The sequence below is a fragment of the Lithobates pipiens genome, unplaced genomic scaffold (assembly GCF_037356315.1).
Source record: "Lithobates pipiens isolate NorthernLeopardFrog02 unplaced genomic scaffold, aLitPip1_a1.2 Scaffold_16, whole genome shotgun sequence".
NCBI classification, from domain to species: domain Eukaryota; kingdom Metazoa; phylum Chordata; class Amphibia; order Anura; family Ranidae; genus Lithobates; species Lithobates pipiens.
The window spans coordinates 480,661,397-480,683,070 of record NW_027507748.1 but is presented as its reverse complement, the minus strand read 5'-3'; the positions used below and the strand labels follow the sequence as shown (position 1 = coordinate 480,683,070).

The window sequence follows — 21,674 nt, the reverse complement described above, 5'->3', positions numbered from 1 at the left end:
AGCCCCAAGGGGGTGTATCCCAGTATAAGATGAGAGAAAGAGGGGGCAAATTCCTATAGAGACATGGAGAAGTCATAAATGCCATATGTGACACCTTCAGCCCCTAACAGGATTACCAAGGGAATGTTGCAACAGCCAGTAGGGCATGGCAGGAAAATGGGAAAATAGGAAACATCATGGAAGTAAGAAAAGATAAGGAAATGTGGATTGAATGAGTGTCCCCACAGAAGGAAATCCATCTATTTACAAGGATAGCTCCAGGTGGCCACAAGGTCCTGTAGAAGTCCTATGGCTTGACAAGGAGAATCCTATTCAGGCTACCACGCATCCATAGGTCTATGATGATGACTGAGTACAACAGACAAGTGCCAAAGCTGCTGTGATTTGTAGGTGGAGAGGAAGGGGAACCACCTAAGATACAATTTGGCAATAATGTACCCCCTGTATAGGGGGTTGAGACCTAGGCAGGGGAGGACAAATTAAACACTTCGTCCCAGAAATCTGCAGCCTTGAAAGGGATGGGGAAAAAAGGTATGTTGGAGCTCAGGACAAGGCTTGAGGGTTAAGCCATGGAGGTCATCTTATGGCAGAATAAAGTACTCATGTTCCAAATTATATAAATAACTTCCACGTGTAGAGGGGATTAGGAATGGTTCGCCTGAGAGATATAAAAATTACCCCTGCACTGTCTACAGCAGAATCTGCATAAGAGGTGTTGCCTTATGAGTGTATGTGAAATCTCCACGAATAGCTGTAAAATATTGTAATTAGGAATATATATAATTTAGCTTGTCTCTATGGAGGCCGGAAAATATTATTTTCACATATATCTCTGGATAGACCAGACAAGTCAGGGCCTAGGCTTGCCTATACAAACAATGTGGTCCAAACCTCATTGTTTTACACACTCACTTCAAAGGATCCCATGCTGGGATATGCAATGAAGGGAGGCCAACCTGCAATCAATACTTAACTTCCCGGGAACATTCAAGTTAATCTCCTGCTCAGAATAGTCACAGGGATTTGTATTAAAGGGTACTGACTTATGCAAAATATAGTGATTGGAGATGCAGCCAGTCCTTAACCAGCAATAGGGAAGCTAACTAGTCAGAGCCACACTATGCCAACCAATGAGGTATCAGCCTGTAAGGATATAAACAGACTAGATGGGAGGGAAACACACTCTTTATGGGAGAGCAGCCATCAGAATGGAACCTTGGTGAAAAGTAATTATGAGAAAGGTATTAAAACGGGGTTCCACCCTAAAGTGGAACTTCCGCTGATCGGAACCCTCCCCCCCTTCGGTGTCACAATTGGCACCTTTCAGGGGGGAGGGGGTTGCAGATACCTGTCAAAGACAGGTATTTACACCCACTTCCGGGCATAGACTCCCGTGGGAGTCTATGCCATTTCCTGTCCTGCCGCGCTGTCTGCTGGGACACACACGGGTCCCAGAGACAGCGCGGACAATTCCTATTGAGCTGCGTGACTTGCGCATGCGCAGTAGGGAACCGGGAAGTGAAGCCGATTCGCTGCACTTCCTGATTCCCTCACCTAGAATGGTAGCGGCAGCAGCCGAGAGCTGAGCGATCGATCGGCCTCAGCTGCCGGCATCGCTGGACCCCGCGACAGGTGAGTGTCCATTTATTAAAAGTCAGCAGCTGTAGTATTTGTAGCTGCTGGCTTTTAATATTTTTTTCCGCAGTACAGTCCCGCTTTAAATCTTAAATATAGTACACGGGTAACAGAGGAATAAAGTCATATAGGAGACACTTGATCATCAAGGGATCTTTTTTGTTTGATGAATCAGACACACAAGGCTGTTGTGCTGAAAAGTGTATCTGAAGAGACATCAGTGCAATAATTTGCCAGGAAAAAACTTCATCGCGTGGAGGCACAGCCTTTGGGGAGTATGGAAAACACTAGCTGTCAAGTTTTCGATGACAGAATTTAGATATCTGGAGGCCTATAACCACAAACTCTGAGGGATACTGCTGATTATTCCAGAAGTTGAGAACAATGATGATAATCTAGCACATCATGGACATAGTGAATGGAAGTAGTCATCCAGTTCAGCAAGAAACAATTCACAGGATTAAACAAAAAAAAAAAGAGGACAGGAAGGATATTAACCTGCAAAATGTTCTCTGTTGTGGGGAAGAACTTCTGTGGCATCATAGTTTTTGATGTAAAGTAGTCTTTACAAGTCTTACTATGTATTAGACAAATGACTGTTAAGGGATACCTCGTGGAATCCTGACTACCAAATTAATTATTCAAATGTTTTTTAACCCATGCAGTATGTAAACCTTTAAAAGGACAGAAGTTCTTATGTAGGCGTTTGTAAGCCCTGAAATCCTTTCATGAATATGAAAAGATGATGAACATCCAACTGTAATATTAAATGAGAGTGGGATTAAAGAATCTCATTCTTTTCCAAGTGAGTAGGAATGGAGAAGAACTAGAAAGGTAAGGAGAAGACCGCAATTAAGAACAAATGTACATCTGGAATGTAAAGAAGAGAAGATAATTTTGACATTTTTCTTTTTTAGGATGAGGTGTATGTCACAAACTCACCCCATCGTTTCCATAGGGGGGGGGGGGGTGACCTACTGGCGTGAGGAAGGATTTTGTAGCAGCTCCAGCAAGCTTATAGAGGAAAGGTCTGCCATCATGACCGGAAAAAAAAAAAAAAAAAACACAGTACATGATGAGAATCGCACTGAAGGCATTATGTAATGCAGAGTGAGGTGTAATTCTGGGTAGTGGAGTATGAAACCTCTCCCATGAATAGCTGCCTCCATGTATTCATCAAGAGACTTGCCAAAGTGAAGCCCGCCCCGCCCTTAGAGGGAATGCACAAAAGGCATATTTCCCCACACTGGATCATTTGTCCAGACTTTAAGCCAGGTTCTCCATGGCCTCCACACAAAATATCAGGGTCAAAGGCAAATGCTGCAACTTTGAGTAAAGATTTGAGTGGTCAGTCTCAGGATAAATTCGCTATGAATTTCTCCAGCCAAGTTAGACATAGTTTTGGCAATCGCTAAGGTGATAGCTGCCAGCTATATATATGGCTGGTTTTGGTAGTGCAAAGGAGGCTTTTAAAAGAGTCTATCCACTGAATCTTCAAAAGAAGGGGTACCCTAAATAAAGATAGTAGTGTCAGCGTTAAGTGCTGGAATGGGCACTGGGCTGGGTCCACCTTGGGGACAGGCCATTTTAGGTAAATTCTGCATCCATAGGATATAAGGCTTCACAATTATCAGAAGGGGAAAGAACCTCTCTGAGTTTGGCCAATCATTGTAGAAGGCTTTACTTGCCTGATCTAGCGTGGAAGGACTTTATAAAGAAGGTTCTCTTCCTAGTGCAACTTTTGAGTATGTGGGAGCTGTGCAGTGCTAGACATTATCTATCCAAATACATGCACTGCCACAGTAACTAGCATATGGTGTGAAGGAAAGGAAATAACTCCTTTAAATAGTGGAGGAGAGAAATCTCGAGGCGCCTCTAGAGGAAAATCCACATCCCCTTTGGTCTGTGTCAAGGCGGGTGCGTCAGTCAATTCTGTTTGGACAGAAATAAAATTAGGGGAGGTAAGGCAGAAATGTAATATGGGTTGAAAGCTTCCTCTGATTCCAGAAGTGGTGGTAGCTTCTGGAATCAGTCAGACACACTGTGAATTCAGCCTTAGTTAAACAGGTTGGATGCAGCTTCCTTTTTGTAAGGGAGCTTGCGTTATCGGGTTGGAGTGGTGTCAGTGTTAGACTCTGCTCCAGGGCAAGAGAACCACTAGTAGCTTGACGTAAATGTAAAGTTTCCTCTGGGCCTGTGGTGGACTCATATCTGTCTGTTCCTTGCTCCAAAGCACATGTAATCCTCCACTGGGCTCTCATTAAATGGATATGGATTAAGGGGATTCAGCCCTCTGGTATGAAGAAGTCGCAGTAAGCCAGACACTAACAGAGTTCCAATGGATGTTTTCTTCATTAAGCTTGTGTTGTTGGCCAAAATGGCATGCAGAACTGTACATATAAGAGTCTTATAAGCACTAAGTCAGTAACCAGAAATTAATTCTTCATTAGGAGGTGGAACCTCCAACCTTGACTAGATGATTATTATAACGTTGCCCTTTAGGCCCTTTACACCTGTGTCCTATAATCGACTTATCTGTATTGCACTGTGCCATGTCTTATTTAATAGGGATGTAGTCTCTACTACAAAGCCATCAAGACATATAATCCAGAAACTGGTATTTTAAGGGGTACAGGGAAACCCTCTTACCTTAATCCACAGCACTGTTCCCATTCAGGGTCCATGCTTTAACCATCACGGTGGGCCTTCAGAGTCTGGGTACCATAAGGAGGGCCATGGCCCTGGATTTGTATAGCTTCTTGCAGCTAACTATACTCCTTGCACCACAAGCCAAGGTCAGCATTGAACACAGGATCTGAGTACCCAAAGCAAACATTACAGGCCAGCCTGAGGACTGCAGTGTCTGAGCATGGTGCCAAAGGTGTGCTCAAGAGTCCCTGATGCTGAAACTGCTAATGCACCATGAAGATGGTAAGCAGTCAGCTTGATAGACATGTCAGTTGAAAGAGGAAGTTACATTTGGTGAAAAGATAGAAGAAAACACTTCTCCAAAAGTAGAAGGCATCAATCATCTAAGAACACTTGCAATAAAACTGAGTCTCATGGAGTGGGAGCAGGGTTATATGGGGACACTAGGGGGGGGGAACTCAGTAAAGCTTTTACTAGTGTACACTCACCAGAAGGTTGCAGCAAACAGCTGGTAAAAATAACATTTTATTTTGTTTAAAATTTGGCCCATTGAAATATACAGGGTTTACTGTACACATAATATACTCACCAAATTTGCCATCACAATAGTGTCCTTCATCACTGGATCATTTTTTATGCCTAGTGTAAACTGGAGTCCTCTTGGGGGTTGTCCGGTAGTCACATCAAAGCAATGTCCTTCCAGTAACAAATATTCTAGCTCGTAGTGTGCGGTCATAATTCCATCCACCTGGAAATATACAAAATCTGTCATGTAACTAGCCAGTTTTCTAGACAATTATTTTAAGGATTGGAAGATACTTAGGCAAGGACTCAATGCCTGAGTCTGCAGGTAGCCCACCTGTTATAATTTAGTAGGGGTTCTCACTTTTGTTTATCATTACACAATAAAAAAAGGAATTTGGTGGGATACAAAAAACTTATTGTACATTTGGTGCATATTCAGATGAAGAATAGGTTTTGGGCCCAGTTCAATCCAATAGCCCTGCCAAAAACATGCTACAATTTATTTTAGAAAATAATGTTGACTGTATTTAGTAATAAGCGATACACCGCAATCAGTGTGTATCCTTATTTTATCTGAGTTTTTTATCCTTCAGAAATGAGACCCGTGTTTGGCCATTAGTGCTCTTTGGTAGACCTTCTCGACGCAGTTCTTGCTGTACCTTAACTCTATCAATCTGTCTCCTGTGCCAACTAAGGTTCTTATATTTGGTAGAATTCTGTTTAACCCAAAGGAAAGGATTTATCAGTAAGTCTTGCAATTCTCACAAATAGTCCCCACTGCACAGCCAGGCAAGTGACAACCCAATTTCCTGGTTTCACCTCTCCACCTTCAGTCTGCTCATAGGACAATGAACAAGCAAGTGATAAAATGGGCTGTAGAGTTGAAACAAGAAAATAGCGGGATTACTTTCTTGGCTATGCTGTATGATGGAAAAATGTTAATCACAAGGCTGTGAATATATACATTTAAGCTTTTTTAGCAATTTAAACAGTTTACATGTACTGTATTTATTTAAACTGTAAATGTATCTGGGGTATCTTTTTTAAATGGAACACCTAGTACGTGTAAGTAACTTAAAGTGGAATTTTAGTGAAAAATTAAAAATGGGTGGATAGGCAGAAATCTGAATGCAGAAGAGACATGCTTTTAAAAGCATTTAAAGAATTAACAAATTGTTGGTTTATTTTAAAGTAATGATGAAATATGAGCATAACTCCCTGCAATGTTAACCTTCACAATCCTTTGCACAACAGAAAGCAGTCTAAAAGGTTTTATTCTATGAAAAAATCACTATCTACTGAATTTTCAGGCACTGGGAGCTGGCTGACATGGTGGTGTTTAGGCAGCTTTCAGGAGGAGAACAGTATATTTTTTATAGTTCAAGAAGGCTACAACCGAAGAAAGCTGCAAAGCTATAGCAGACAACGGTAGCATCCCTCTGTTGGCCAAGCAATGTGCCAGGGGTAGGAGGGGTACACATATGTAGGCACAAAATAGTTTACATACATGAATTTTAACAATTTAGCGGTTTGGCTGGAATGAGGCTACATGTTTTATGAAAAAATACTAAGTAACAAGTGGTTTTACAGCTATGCAATGAGTAACAAAGTGACTGATACAAGAGGAAAATTGTAATTTCACTAATCACCATTACTGGAACAACGAAATGTGGACACTTACATCTTGTAGATGGATATTATCCAGATCACAAGAACTGTGTACAACTTCCACAAGCCAGCTCTCTGGGGTAATCATGTTCAGAGTTAACAGAGGTGACTCAGGCATATCTAAGAATTTTGCTGAAGGACCTGAAGAGAGGCTGTTGTTGCTTAAAAATGTTAATTCTGGCTCAAGCACAAGTCGATAGAAACTGAAAGAGGAAAAAAATAAAAAATAAAGTTACAAAGAAGAAAATGAGCAGCCACAAAACCCATCAGTTAGAAAGAAACCTAACTTCTTTCTCCAACTGTTCATGTTCACCATGTATTGTAATTACTATATGCACACAATACATTTACAGACCAGGGCAGGATTTTCACAAGTACCAATAAATCTGACTAGGTAATGCCCCTGATTGTTTTGTCATCCCCTAGATCTATGAAAAATCTCTGGGATTCGGAGAACTGTTATGTCATTACAAGCATAGCATAATGGAACAAATAAAAGGGCCCATATACATGTTTCTTTTCTACAAAATACAAGTTTTTCCTACCTTTTCAAGGGCATTTCTGAAAGTTTTGCTTTGCAATTCAAGAACATGGTCAGCTTCATATTCAATATTCGAGAAAGCACCTAAAAAGCACAAATAAGGAACAAACACGGTCACATAAAATGTTCACTACTTTAGTATTCCAGCACTGGTGTTCTGGGTTTAGTTCTTTGCAGTGGCATTATCTGTTTGGAGTTTGTGTACTCCACCAGAGGATATTACACAAGATGCAGATTCAGCCTTTGACCTCATGTCACTATTGTGACTATAGTGATGTTAGGTCAGGGGAAAACCAGTGAGAGCTGCAGAGGGCACAGATATTGACATGCCTGGAAGTGCTGGCTTACTAGCAGACTTTGGGGAACCTGTTCTCTGAAGCTGAGCAGCCTTAAGTAGTAGGGGCAGCAGGAAAGATAAGTACAGCTCAAAAGTTTGCATACCCCGGCAGAAATCGTGACATTTTGGCATTAATACTGAAATTATGACTGATCATGCCCTTTTATTTAAGGATAGTGATCATATGAAGCAATTTATTATCACATAGTTGTTTGTCTCCTTTTTAAATCATGATAACAGCAATCACCCAAAGAGCCCTGATCAAATGTTTACATAACTGCAATGTTTGGCCTTGGTATAGACACACACACACACACATACATACACACACACACAGGTTAAAATAGCAATTAAAAGGTTAATTAACCACTTCACGCAGAATCACATACCACGTACCTGTAAATCATTTGCTTGAAGTGGTTATACAACCCGGTACCATTTTTTAGAGCTATCGGTCGGCTATCTCATGATAACAACCAATGCAGCTAATGAGCTGCTCGGCCATTATCATAAGGCATGGGAGGGACATCCACCCCACCCGCTGCCTTCCGTCACTCTGCTCTGGTCTCCCGTCCCACTGGCACATCCGTTGGCTGTTTGGAGTACCGAACGAAGCCGGAAACGGCTTTGATCGGGTCTCTTATGTAAAAACATGTAGGCAACGTCACTTCCAGTTTACTACTGAGAATGGCGCAGATTAAAAAAAAAAATGACAGTATTTCAAAACGCTGAGTTTGGCATTTTGAATACTCTGAAGTGCAAAGGAGGGATTTCAGGTCTTTTATATCCCAATCCCGCCAGAGTACTGGTCATTGCCTATTACTGTCACTTTTATTACTTTTTTTTTTAAGGGACAGTGTTAAATTTTAAAATAAAATTGATAAAAAAAAAAAAAAAGTAAAAACGACTCCCCATCCACCCCCCCACCCACGCGACCTCACGCACCAAAGCAAACACAAATGTAAGTCACACCCACAAATGTAAACGGTGTTCAAACCACACATGAGGTATCACCACGATCATTAGCGCAAGTACAGTAATTATAGCAAAAGACCCCCTCCGTAACTCTAAAAAATTATATAAAATTGTAAACGTCGTCTATGGAGATTTTTAAGTACCATAGTTTGTCCCCATTCCATAAGTGTGTGAAATTTTAAAGTGTAACATGTTAGGTATCTACAGTGCATTGCAAAACAAATTTACTCCCCTTTGCTTTTTACCTATTTTGTTACATTACAACCTTTAGTTCAATGTTTTTTTAATCTGAAATATATTCAATTCAATGTAATTATATATGTGATAGATTAGAACACTATAGTGGTGAAGTAAAACTATATAGTGGTGAAGTAAAACTAGAAAAATAGATACAAAAAACTATTTTTCAGTATTCACCCCCTTTGTTATGAAGCCCATAAAAAGCTCTGGTGCAACCAATTACCTTCAGAAGTCACATAATTAATGAAATTATGTTAACCAGTGTGCAATCTAAGTGTCAGAAGATCTGTCATTACATATACACACACCTTTTTGAAAGGTGCCAGAGGCTGCAAGATCTAAGCAAGAGGCACCACTAACCAAACACTGACCAAGGAACTCTCCAAACAAGTAATGAACAATGTTATTGAGAAGTACACTGGGCAAGGAGGGCATTAATCAGAGAGGTAGCACAGAGATCTAAGGTAACCCTGGAGGATCTGCAGAGTTTCACAGCAGAGACTGGGGTATCTGTACATAGGATGACACTAACCCGTACACTCCATAGAGTTAGGCTTTATGGAAGAGTGGCCAGAAGAAAGCCATTACTTTCATTAAAAAACAAAACTACACTTTTTGAGTTTGCGAAAAGGCATGTGGGAAACTCCAAAAATGTATGGAGGAAGGTGCTCTGGTCTGATGAGACTAAAATTGAACTTTGGCCATCAAAGAAAACGCTATGTCTGGTACAAACCCAACACATCACATAACTCAAAAAACACCATCCCCACAGTGAAACATAGTGTTGGCAGCATCATGCCGTGGGGATGTTTTTCAACAGTCTGGACTGGGAAACTGGTCAGAGTTGAGGGAAGGATGGATGGTGCTAAATACAGGGATATTCTTGAGCAAAACCTGTACCACTCTGTGTGTGATTTGAGGCTAGGATGGAGGTTCACCTTCCAGTAGGACAATGACCCCAAACACACTGCTAAAGCAACACTTGAGTGGTTTAAGGTGAAACATGTAAATGTGTTGCAATGGCCTAATCAAAGCCCAGACCTCAATCCAATAGAAAATCTAAGTCTGAACACAAAGATTGCTGTTCACAAGTGCAAACCATCCAACCTGAAGGAGCTGGAGCAGTTTTGCAAGGAGGTAAATCCCAGTGGTAAGATGTGGCAAGCTCATAGAGACTTATCCAAAGTGACTTGGAGCTGTGATCGCTGCAAAAGGTGGCTCTACAAAGTATTGACTTTAGGGGGGTGAATAGTTATGCACATTGACTTTTTCTGTTATTTTGTCCTATTTGTTGTTTGCTTCACAAAAAAAAATCTTCAAAGTTGTGGGCATGTTCTGTAAATTAAATGATGCAAATCCTCAAACAATCCATGTAAATTCCAGGTTGTGAGGCAACAAAACATGAAAAATGCCAAGGGGGTGAATACTGCTGCAAGGCACTGTATTTACTCAGCGTAACATCATCTTTCTCAATCTGCAAAAAAATTGGGCTAACTTTACTATTTTCTTGTTTTTTTATTCAAAAAATTGTGTTTGAAAGACTGCTGCACAAATACTGTGTGACATAAATTATTGGAATTACTGCCATGTTAGTCTTTGCTAAAAAAAAAAATTCTAGCAAAAAATACTGATGTTAAGTTGAAAACAACAAGTGTCAGAAATGGGCCTGGTCCAGAAGTGGTTAAAATTGCAATTAGTATCTGTGTATAAGTAGCCAATGTATTTGTTAGTTCTCACATGGATGCATTGAGCAAGCTAGATAATGAGCCATGGGGAGCAGAAATGTCAAAAGACCTGTGTTACAAGATAATGGAACTTTATAAAGATAGAAAAGAATATAAAAAGTTATCCAAAGCCTTAAATATGTCGGTACTGTACAATCCCTTATTAAGAAGGGTAAAATTGGGGATCTCTTGATACCAAGCCAAGGTCAGGTAGAGCAAGAAAGACTGCAGCCACAACTGCCAGAAAAAGTGTTTGGGATACAAGGAAAAACCCACAGGTAAGCTCAACAGAAATACGGGCTACTCTGAAAAAAACAACAATGTGGTTGTTTCAAGGAGCACGATAAGACAATACTTAAATAAAAATGAGCTGCATGGTCGAGTTGCCAGAAAGAAGCCTTACTGTGTCAATGCCACAAAAAGGCCTTGTTACAATATGCCTAATAAAACCTTAACTCACTTCACAGCTTCTGGCACACTGTAATCTGGAGTGACAAGACCAAAATAGAGCTTTATGGTCACAACCATAAGTGCTATGTTTAGAGGGGGGTCAACAAAGCCTATAGCGACAAGAATATCACCACTACTGTGAAGCATGATGGTGGCTCACTGATGTTTTGGGTGTGTACAAGCTCTAAAGGCACAGGGAATCTTGTGAAAATTGATGGCAAGATGAATACAGCATGTTACCAGAAAATACTGCAAGACATTTTGCATTCTTCTGTGCTAAAACTACACAAGGCTTATAGAGATAAAGGGGAGGGGGGTTGGGACTTTGCACGAGGCACATACTGTGTACTATATGCCTCCTTCCCTGATTCAATTGAACATAGAAGGGGAGTTGGCCATAACGGCTCCTTCTAAATTACAGTAGTACATACCTCTGAACTCCAGTTTCATGTAAGCCCCTTAGCCTTAACATCTTACTTTTTTCTCCTTCTTTTGATGTTGGAGTTTCAATTAGAGTTTACTGGTTTTTATATTTCTTTCAGAATAGTGGATGCATTCCTGATGAAGCGTTTTAGTAACATGAAATGCATGGATAGGATGCACCATGTTTTTATTCAATCAAAATGATTACTGCATTACTGTATACTCATACAGAGTATTACATCCTCATACATGGGTTAATGGAATGTGCTGCTATTTCATTTTTAAAATGTGTGTATATGTATATGAACTGTTTGGAATATGTAATTATATTCTTATCTTCATGAACTGTACTTTATTGATCTGTGTGTATTTATTCCATGGCTTTTCTATATATTCCATACTTAGTGCGATTTTATACCCTCCTTATGACAAATAAACAAAATTGTTTAGTCATCTGTATATGTATTATCCTATTTGGCTGCCACTTGCCTCACACAAAGTCCAAACTCGCCTTCTATGTTCAAAGCTACACATGGGACATTCTTGGATTTTCCAGTTCAACAATAACCCTAAGCACAAGGCCAAGTTGACTCCAGTGGTTACAGCAGAAACAGGTGAAGGCTCTAGAGTGCCCGTTACAGTCTCCTGACCTTAATATCATGGAGCCACTCCAGGGAGATTTCAAACGTGTGGGTTATGCAAGACAACCAAAGACTCTGCATAACCTGAAAATAATTTGCCAAGACGAATGGGGCCTCAGACAACTATTACAAAAGACTGTACGCCGTCGTTGATGCTAAAGGGGGCAATATACAGTATTAAGAACTAAGGGTATGCAGATTTTTGAACAGGGGTAATTTAATTTATTTACTTATTGTCAGGCTTTGTTTTATGATTGTATCATTTTGTTATGACCTACAGTTAAATATGAATCCCATAGGAAATACAAGAAAAGTGTTTTGCCTACTTACGGTCTTATTAAAAATGGTACACACTGATTATTACTAATTCTCCAAGGATATGCAAACTTTTGAGCATGTTATGTTTTTTGTATTGATAGGTATAGTTTTGAAGTAAGAAATATTATAATGTGATAGGGTCATTAAAGGTGAAGCTTGATAACTGCACTAGGTGGGTGATTATAATTTTTTACTTTGAATATGTTCTAGCCAAAAGTTTTTTTGTTTTCTTTTTATTTGCCTCGCACATATTTGGGTATTCAAAGTAAACACAGGGTTACCATTTTTTTTTTTTTTTGAAAATGCACTTTACGGGGAGAACAGGGTTTATTCATTTAGTAAATTAACCCATATGTTTTCTTCATACATAATTTCATATACTTCTTAGTTTTATTTATCTTAAACCAAATAGGGAGTATAGAGAAAGAAGAAATAAGATTATAGTAATAGATACTAATTTAATCTACGTACTTGCTCACCATACCTTGGACATCATCAGTTCATAAATAAAACTATACCAAAGGAGGCAGCTCTCATATTTAAATGGACAACACACTTTTGCGTGACTAGGCCTGTTGCACAAGGCCGTCAAGAACATATGGGTGTACAGTGTAAAATAAATCTCTCGGGGGTGTGACTTCCGTATGGTGCTAAGCAGTCACATCTAGGCTGAGCTCAAGCCGAAGATACTTCCCATCACTGCCCTAATATGCCGACCAGCTTTTCCAGCTCCTGGCCCATGGCGGTTACACGCTCGGGAAAGCACCTGACCACTAAGCTGCCTTCTTTTTGCTCCATTAAGCGGTTCCTGCTGTAGAACGATCAAACTCCTGTGAGCCGCCGGCACAGGCCCAATCCCTAAAGGCTGAGTAGATCCACCTCCCCACATGTCAATTCCATGCACCAGAGCTACCCAGCTTCTTCCTTCGGATTGGATTGTCAGGAAGACCACGGTGCCGAAATGACATCCCTACTCAGAGAGGGAACTTGTGGGTATGTTCCAAAGCCTGAAGAAATATATCAAGGAGATGTTGGCTGTCCGCTCTGATCTTTCTCACTTGCTGATCAGGGTTGAAGACTGAAAAAAATGGCAGGATGCTAATGAGGAAGTCATTAAAGTCTTACTAAACCCACAACAGTAAAATCAGTCTGCATATGCAGTAAAGCATGCTTGTTATACTCACTGTGGAACCTAAGGGGTTAATCCTCGGCATTGTGTAAAAAAAAAGGCTGTTTAATCCTGTCTTCTCTGATCCTCCCCTTCTTCCACTGTCCCCAATCCATCTCCTGATAGAACAGAGCCCCAGGAGGCACTCTGTGCATGCTCAGTTTGGTGTGCATTTCTAGAGTTGCTTTTTTTTTTTTTTTTTTAAGACGGGTGCATGTGATCAGCACTGTCCAGAGGGTCAGGGGCCATGCAGCCTCATAGGACAGTCAGAGGTGTATGAAAACTCCTCCTACAAGCTTTACCCAGTGCTCTGTCTGACACCTATACAAGTCACAAAACAGCTATATACTGCTGATGAGAAAAGGTATTTGGCAGTTTATTTAATAGAATAATTACATTTCTATGTTCTGTGGGAGATCAGATGTAGTGAATGCAGGGTACTGGGTTTAGTAACACTTTAATTCCAGGGCTGCATAACACAACTTGTGGTGGCCCACTGAGCTGCTCTCTACAAACTGGAAGACCTTGAGAATAGGAAATGGAAGAACAACATTTGCTTCCAAGGCCTTCCTGAGGCTACTAAAAATGAGGACTTACCTGACACCGTTAGAGGCATTTTTAATGCTTTCTTTGGCAACCTAATTCTTACCCTATCCAGATTGATCAGGTCCACAAAGCCTTAAGACCTTGCAACCTATCTGCTGACTTACCCCATGTTGTCAACTGCCGCCTGCACCATTTCAAGGAAAAAAACGCCATCATGCAGAAACTATGAGGGTCCCCATCCATTGGTTTTGATGGTTCCTCATTTGCTCACTTTTCTAATCTATCCAAGGAGACTTTGGAACGCCACTGGGCTCTGAGGTGGCTTCTGGACAAGCTCTGCACAGATTACATCCCCTACCAATGAGGATTTCCCTCATGCTTGATCGCTACAAATAATGGGCAAATCCAATACCCTTCAGTTTCCAGAAGTCCTCCCGACATTCTGCTCTGATCTTAAAATCAATCCCTCCACTTTGCAAGGTTGGCAAGAGATCAATAACTTTTCTTCAGTGCTGGACTCCCAGTGGAAAAAAAAATCTCTAAGAAGACCATGTGAGTTGCTAAATGTTGTACTTTCATTAAATGTAACCATATTGCTACACTCAGCCCTTGTACACACGGTCGGAGATTCCGACAACCAAATCTGTCGGAGTAATTCCGACGGATTAATTCCAGAAGAGGTCCAGAAGTGATGTTGCATACACACGGTCGGACAAAGTTGTCGGAAAATCCGATTGTACATAACGTGATGACGTTATTTCGTTACAACGGGACTACGTTCAGGCTAGTAGCCAATAGCTTTGGTCTAGGAATTTTATCTGAGCATGCGTGGCACTTTGTCCGTCGGAGTAGGCTACACATGATCAGAGTATGTCCGATCGGAGCATTTTGTCGGAAAATTTTACCAGCAAGTTGGAAAAGTTGGTCTGTCGGATATTCCAATGGAAACAGTCCGATGGAGACCACACACAGTCGGAATATCCGACAAAACGGTCCGATAGGACACATTCCGTCGGAATCTCCGACCGCGTGTACAAAGGCTTAGAGGTGCCTGTCTTCTCTTATCCTCTGTAGCTCCTGCAGGATTTTGCTTCTAATCCCCTTGTGGAGGCTACCATTTATGGATGGACATTTTATGGTTACAAAACCTATCACATTGCTTAATCTTTTTATATGGATTATAAACTGAAGAGCTTATGAATAATGGTTGTGGAACGAATCGCCTGAGTTTCCATTATTTCTTATGGGGAAATATGCTTTGATATACAAGTGCTTTGGATTACAAGCATGTTTCCTGAATGAATTATGCTTGCAATCCAATTTTTTACTGAACTTTGACTCTTCTCAGAGAGAACAACGCTGTATGATTTTCTGTAATTTTTCTATGTTTTGCAATAAAAACGTATTAAACAAAAAAATAAAAAAAAATTTAAATATGTCTCCCGGCACCAAAACATAAGTATTTTACAATGTATACACTGTATATGCTGTTCTTTACGGCAGTGGGCAATAGGCCCTAAAGAACTGAATGTTTAGCAAGTAAATCAAGCAGAACAAGTACAAAGTAAACACATCAATTCATTCTCCCACTTCCACTCTCTTTGAGTGAAGCCCTCTTACGTACCACACAACTAATTCAACACAGGAGAGACAAAAGAACATTCCAAGTACAGTATTCACTTACAATCAAGAAGTGTGACATTCTTTGTGCTTCTCTTGATAGAGGGTCAAGCACAGCAAATACATCAATAAAAGGACCCTCCTCTTGGGGTTCAACTTTGATAAGACTGCAAATAAATTAATAAAGACAGAATGTCATTATTATAGCTGCAGCTAGAAATCATTTTCATCACTTTTCAGTACACATTTAGAAGATAATAGAGAAAGAAGCAAATGTAAAAACTGTATCTAAACTTGGCAGATTATTTTAAATTTTGCACTGCATACTAAATGGTATTCAGCAGGACTGGCTACAAATAGAAAAAAAAAATTGCTATTGCATATTTTATATTTTCATGTAAAAAAAATGTGTTTTAGCACATTTTGTGGGGAACTCCTTTCCAATCCTCTCCCTAAACATTATTAGATATAGAAAAAAAATATTGAACGCTTAAAGGATAACTAAAGGCAAAAACATTTTTTTGTTTTGGATAGAGTGGAGAGGGATTACAATGCTTGTCATTTTTTATTGCTGTGTGTGTCCCTATTAAGGAGATTCACCCTCTGTATCCTGTTTACCATAATCATAGAAAGTGAAAGTAAAAGAAAATCCCAAATATTGAGCTGTCCCCAGAAAAGTAATAGAGGGGAAATTTTACAATGGGGGCACTAGTTCTGGTGCCCAAGGAATTCCCTTAATTTGCAAGGATTTCCTCTCACTTCCTGTTTAGCTATGGGACAGGAAGTGAAGGGAAATCTCTGCAATGGGACACAGATGTCAGACAGGGGATATAACTCTCCCTTACTCTATTCAAAACTGGTAATTATTTTAATTCATAATGGGAATACAATATCTCTCTACCATATTATTACATACCCATGGAAAACTGATCATCAAATAGGGTCATGAGATACTGTGTCTCGTTTTCCAATGCAAGCTAACATTAAAAACCAGCTTAGAGCAAAATATTTGTACCTTGTGGCCCTGTGCAGGACATATGACTGTCAAGCAGATGCTGGACCCTAGGGTACCACTCCTCCCCTAGATGCCCTAACAACAGTATAAAAATAATAGTATAAATACTGTATATTATTATACTACTACTGTATATCCTATTATACTATATAATAATAATACTATATAATTAGATAACAATAAGCAGCTGGCCCTGTCTGTATCCCAAGTTGGATATCAAACTTTTTTTAAAGAAGAAATGCAAGAACCCTGACAAAATTAACACCCTTTACACCCTGTGCACAGAAATGGCCAGAATCAGATCTCAGATGTGCAATAGGAGGCTTGAAATATAGAGCAAAAAGGAAAGCACATGGTTTCCTACCAAATGTGTGGTATACAGGGGTTTGGGAATTTGGAAGAAAATTAGAGCTTAACCACTTGCCAAATGTCTCACGCCAATATACGGTGGCAAAGTGGTTAGTTCCTGCAAATCACCATATGGATACGTCTGTACGTTTAAGGACGATAGCAGGTGCATGCACCCGCTGCACGGGGGGAACCTGATGCGTGTAGGGGCACGGGCACGATCGCCGCTGGCCACAATCGCATGCACGAGAGCAGGAATAGGGATTTGTGTGTGTATCAACAATAGTTAAATATTTTAATTAGTTAGGACTACATTTATTTTATTGCATTTAAAATAAAATTAAATGTATTCTCTATCACCCATCATTTTATTATATTAAATATAGTAATTATTGATGTGTAACTGTACATACATTTATTTTGAACTTGATAATCACCGCTATGTTGATAGTGGGATTATAAACATTAGTTGATGGGTATGATATGGTTATAACAGGACCAATTACACCATGGTTAACTGAACATAATATTTGATTATTTATAATATGTGCATGGACTGATCATATGTGCAGTTGCAAACAGCAATACATTAGGTCAATTGTTGCTGAAACGGAGCGCAGTGGATCTTTGGAACATGGTCGCCATAGGAGTCTTGAAAAGGAAAAGAAAGGCGCCTCTAAGTGCAGTATGCAAAATGTAATAAAATGCACAAAGGGCTAAAAGCACTTACAAGATTATTGAGTGTTAAAAAAACATGATAAAATCAGGAGTCCTCATCTGTGGCATGTGTCCATCCTCAGCATGGTGGTAGAGAGTATTGTAGAGCTGTCCAGCAGCTGTAAAGCATTCTCGTACGTGCTGGAGAGAGGAGACAGCAGGGAAGCCAGTGTTCACTGCGGGACACACAAGGCTGATGGCGTCAGTGGGGAGAAAAGGGCAGGTAACATGTTTCAGAGCATGTTCGGGTCCTTTGTCAGACCATGGCACAGACCCGCACATGCTCTGAAACGCGTTACTGCCCCTCCCCCCCATGGATGCCATCAGCGTTGAGTGTCCCGCAGTGAATACAGGCTTCGCTATTGCCTCCTCTCTCCAGCATGTACGAGAACGCTTTACAGCTGCTGGACAGCTCTACACTGCTCTCTACCACTGTGTCGAGGATGAACACATGCCACAGATGAGGACTCCTGATTTTATCATGTTTTTAACACCCAACGATCTTGTAAGTGCTTTCAACCCTTTGTGCACTATTAAATTTTGCATACTGCACTTAGAGGTGCCTTTCTTTTCCTTTTTATATCTTCAGAGTTGCTTCTCCAGTAAACAAAGTGCTGCTAGAAGTGCCATCTCATCGCTATCATTCCTCTGACCCGCGATCCACCTCCACCAGAGCGCCCTTATCTCCTCTCTGTTTTATAGGAGGAGTCTTGGACTACAGCAATATGGTGGTGCGGTTCACACGCTGGTTCCAATACGGTTTGATAGTTGCACTTCTCTCTAGTGTTCGGCATTAGAATGTTCTCTGGATATAAAAAAGTGAAGTAAGCACCACTGACCCTTACTGCCTCACAAAAGAAGTTCTATTGGACGAATCGACGTCAGGCTAGGCATGGAGGAGTGGTGAGGTCTGAGCACCCATGGAGGGTGCTGGACAAATGAATGTTTCCATTTGAGCCTATTTTATAATTTTTGCTGCAAGTAGAACCTTTAATAAACTACCGTGTTCTTTTAAAGATTGTTGCACAATGAGTTTATCTTCCTCTTCCATATGCACATTGTGTGAGCAGATTCCGGAGTTCCCTTGATTGGTGATAGCTGTGGGGCAAACACCTGTGGAATCCAACCAAGCAGGCTGGACAGCTGATGCAGTTATACCTGTAGTGAGGGGTGAAAGCTCATTGATGCGCATATAGACCTTAGGAGGTCTTAATATCTGCTAAGCAGATATATTTGTCCCATCTATCCTGTGGGGAGCACCGGGTGTCTTCACCGATTGAATATTGGATTACCAAACTCTAAGCCTATTTAACATATGACGTCAGACGACGTCTATGAGGACGAAATGCGTCGGGACTCTACTGCAGCCAAATTTTTATTGAAAAAGCGCTCGATTCACTGTACAAATTGGAGTGATCGTTTCTGAAGTTTTCCTGGGGAGTTCAACCTTGTGAATGTGAATTTATTTAAACTACACAAGCCCGTGTGATCCTTCGAATATACATTTGTTTGGGTCAAATACGTCCGGCAGGCCATCGTAAACGGTGGTGGGATTGTCACGTGGTGACTGCATGTTTTCCATATTCAAGGAAGGTGGAATGTGAATTTGACTACACACATGGGATTGGATCGTTTTATACAAAGAGACTTTGTTGATCTTTTGTCTTTTGTTTGGACTATTGAACATTTTAATTTTCGGTTCACATAATAGTATAATTATGTGTGTGAATTACTTCTATTTTTCACGATTTCAAATGATTGTTTTATATAACATAATCCTGGTGTTCATCTAGTTTTATGTTCTTACTAGAAGGAACACTGTGGAATTTTGAGAGGTGGCACATGAGGTTATGTCACTTAGTTTAGTTCTTTAGCGCTACACTTTTGTATTGAATGTATATGTTTTCACCTTGAAATATCCTTTTGGGTGTGTTAGCAGCTTTTTTTTTTTAACTCATTTTTTTTGGATAGAGCAGTGTTTACTGTTTTTTATTTTTAGATACATTATCCTAGAACACCAGGAACACTTTCTACATTGGCTAAAATAAATAGGGTAATTGCACCAAAATCATATAGGCATTTGTAGGATACTTTGAAACAGTTTCTGTTCTTGTTGATTCCAATAGATCATTTAAACCATTCCCGTCACGTAAACATGAACTCTGGTCAGTTTATAAAAAAATGTCACACATAATCAGACAATGTACAATTTTCATTTAGCCTGAGGGGGTGTAATAGAGAATTGTATTGGCTATTCTATTTTATTGTCCCTCCCATGGGCTTTGCCCAGTCTGTTCTGGTAACCGATTATCTTCTCCAGTGGTGTGGCTGCCCCTCTCTCTGATGCCATGACGTAAAATGAAATGTATGTGATGTCACTGAGGGTGCCATGAAGCGAAGAGAAGTTCCAGCTGTTGTGGGACTAAGGTAAACTATTCCATTATAACACCCTAGACAAGCATTCGATTGTGAATATATGGGGATCATACCCAGAAGACATATTTTTATTGAGCAGACTTTACTCCAGATTTAACTGGAAACCATGTTTACTGTAAAACTCCTAAACACAGACATGTAAATCTAAAACCTAAATCATTCACAAATCTTGGGAGAACTAATATACTAATAATGATTTCACTTTCTGAGGTCAAACGTTTCTCAAGGCCCTACTACTACCCCTCCCTCACCATTTGTCACCAAAGTTGTCCATCACAGTGATGGACCAAAAGCGAGGCATTGGTGGAGGAGGGACAATAATTACTTTAGGAACTGAAATCGATATTTTCACATCAGAGATTGTTCTCTTTGAGAGCCTTTTTGAATTCAACATGTTAGGCTCCTTCCTATTCTTTTTCTTCTTATCTGTGTTTAGCTTTTCTAAACAAAAGAGAAGTCATCTGGAAAGTATGAAATATTTTGATGTATTCCAGATCACTTTTTCTTGTGTTTAGATGTTCCTGCATTAAAGTAGATTTAGCCACATTTAGACTGTCTAATTGGATACTGGACACACAGAATTATATTTTATCTAAACACAGCTACTGTAAACTGACTGCACTTAAACACAAGTAAAAGCACAGCATCAATGGCATAATTTAAAAACCATTATATGCATTTACAAATCTCCTCTAAACAGAGAAATGCAGGTTTGACACTACCAGTGTGAATGAGGCCTTACAGGATTAGAAATAAAAACAAACAAGAATGCTGCAATTTTAAATAAAATTTACCTTACTTTATATATCTGCTAATGTCAATCAAATTGTGCTCTATTCAAATGTTAATGGCTAAACTTGACATGCATATATATTACCTTGTTTATAAGCTAATGGTATGAAAAAGGCCTTTTTAATTTTTTCTGTGTCTGTCTCTGTCCTCCCTAAATGTCCTTGTGACCATTTTGTGACCACTGAAAGCGATATGAAATTCAAACACTTAGAATTGTCACCAAAAGCAAGAGGTGAGGAAAGATCTTTAATTCACTTGATGGAGGTTTTACCCTTCCACACTCTAAAACAAAAATAAAATCTATGTTAAACGTGTTGCTGGTTAAATGACTAAGCAAAGAAAACCCAAAACTGCTGAAATACTTTCCTTTCATAGAGATAATGTTCATATGCTGGATACTAAAACACCAGATACAATGTCACATAAGTCTTCTGTATTAAAGGAAAATCAAATCTGAACATTTGATTACATCACCAAATAAATGAGCATTTGGTACACGGTTGACAACAGGGGCAGCAGTGTAACCCATTTCTAGTAATTGTATTTTAACACTTTTTTAGTATGTAATGATCGTTCCAGAATGCATTACCAGGATAAGTCTGTCTTGAGAGAATGAAAATGCTAAACCTGGGCAAACTAGAAGGGTTAACAGCTCATTTAGTTTAGGAGACAGTAAGAACATTTTTAATTACCTGATCCTCTGCCCCCTCTACAAATGGCACACCCTTCTGCTCCAGCATTGGACTATCCCTCCGAGTTCTCTTGTCCAATGCATGGCTATAATCCCTGCATCAGTCATGACAAAATCAAAGGGACCTTGACCAATAGAGTTCAGGGAAAAAGACTACAGGGACTGGTCTAGCAGCACGGAAGAGTCTGCGGTAGCAGAGGATCAGGAAGTATCTT

At 40.0% G+C, this 21,674-nt stretch overlaps 1 protein-coding gene across 3 annotated transcripts in view; it reads right to left on the bottom strand.

Annotated features, from left to right (window-relative positions):
- UGGT2 (UDP-glucose glycoprotein glucosyltransferase 2) overlaps positions 1-21,674 on the bottom strand; it is a 672,069-nt gene that overhangs the window by 191,188 nt on the left and 459,207 nt on the right. For all 3 annotated transcript variants that reach the window (XM_077483028.1, XM_077483030.1, XM_077483029.1), the window contains exons 25-28: positions 15,525-15,627; positions 7,023-7,102; positions 6,491-6,680; positions 4,874-5,032 (exon numbers count right to left, since the gene is read on the bottom strand). In XM_077483028.1, the coding sequence (XP_077339154.1) occupies positions 4,874-5,032; positions 6,491-6,680; positions 7,023-7,102; positions 15,525-15,627 (532 nt within the window). The remainder of the gene's footprint in view (positions 1-4,873; positions 5,033-6,490; positions 6,681-7,022; positions 7,103-15,524; positions 15,628-21,674) is intronic.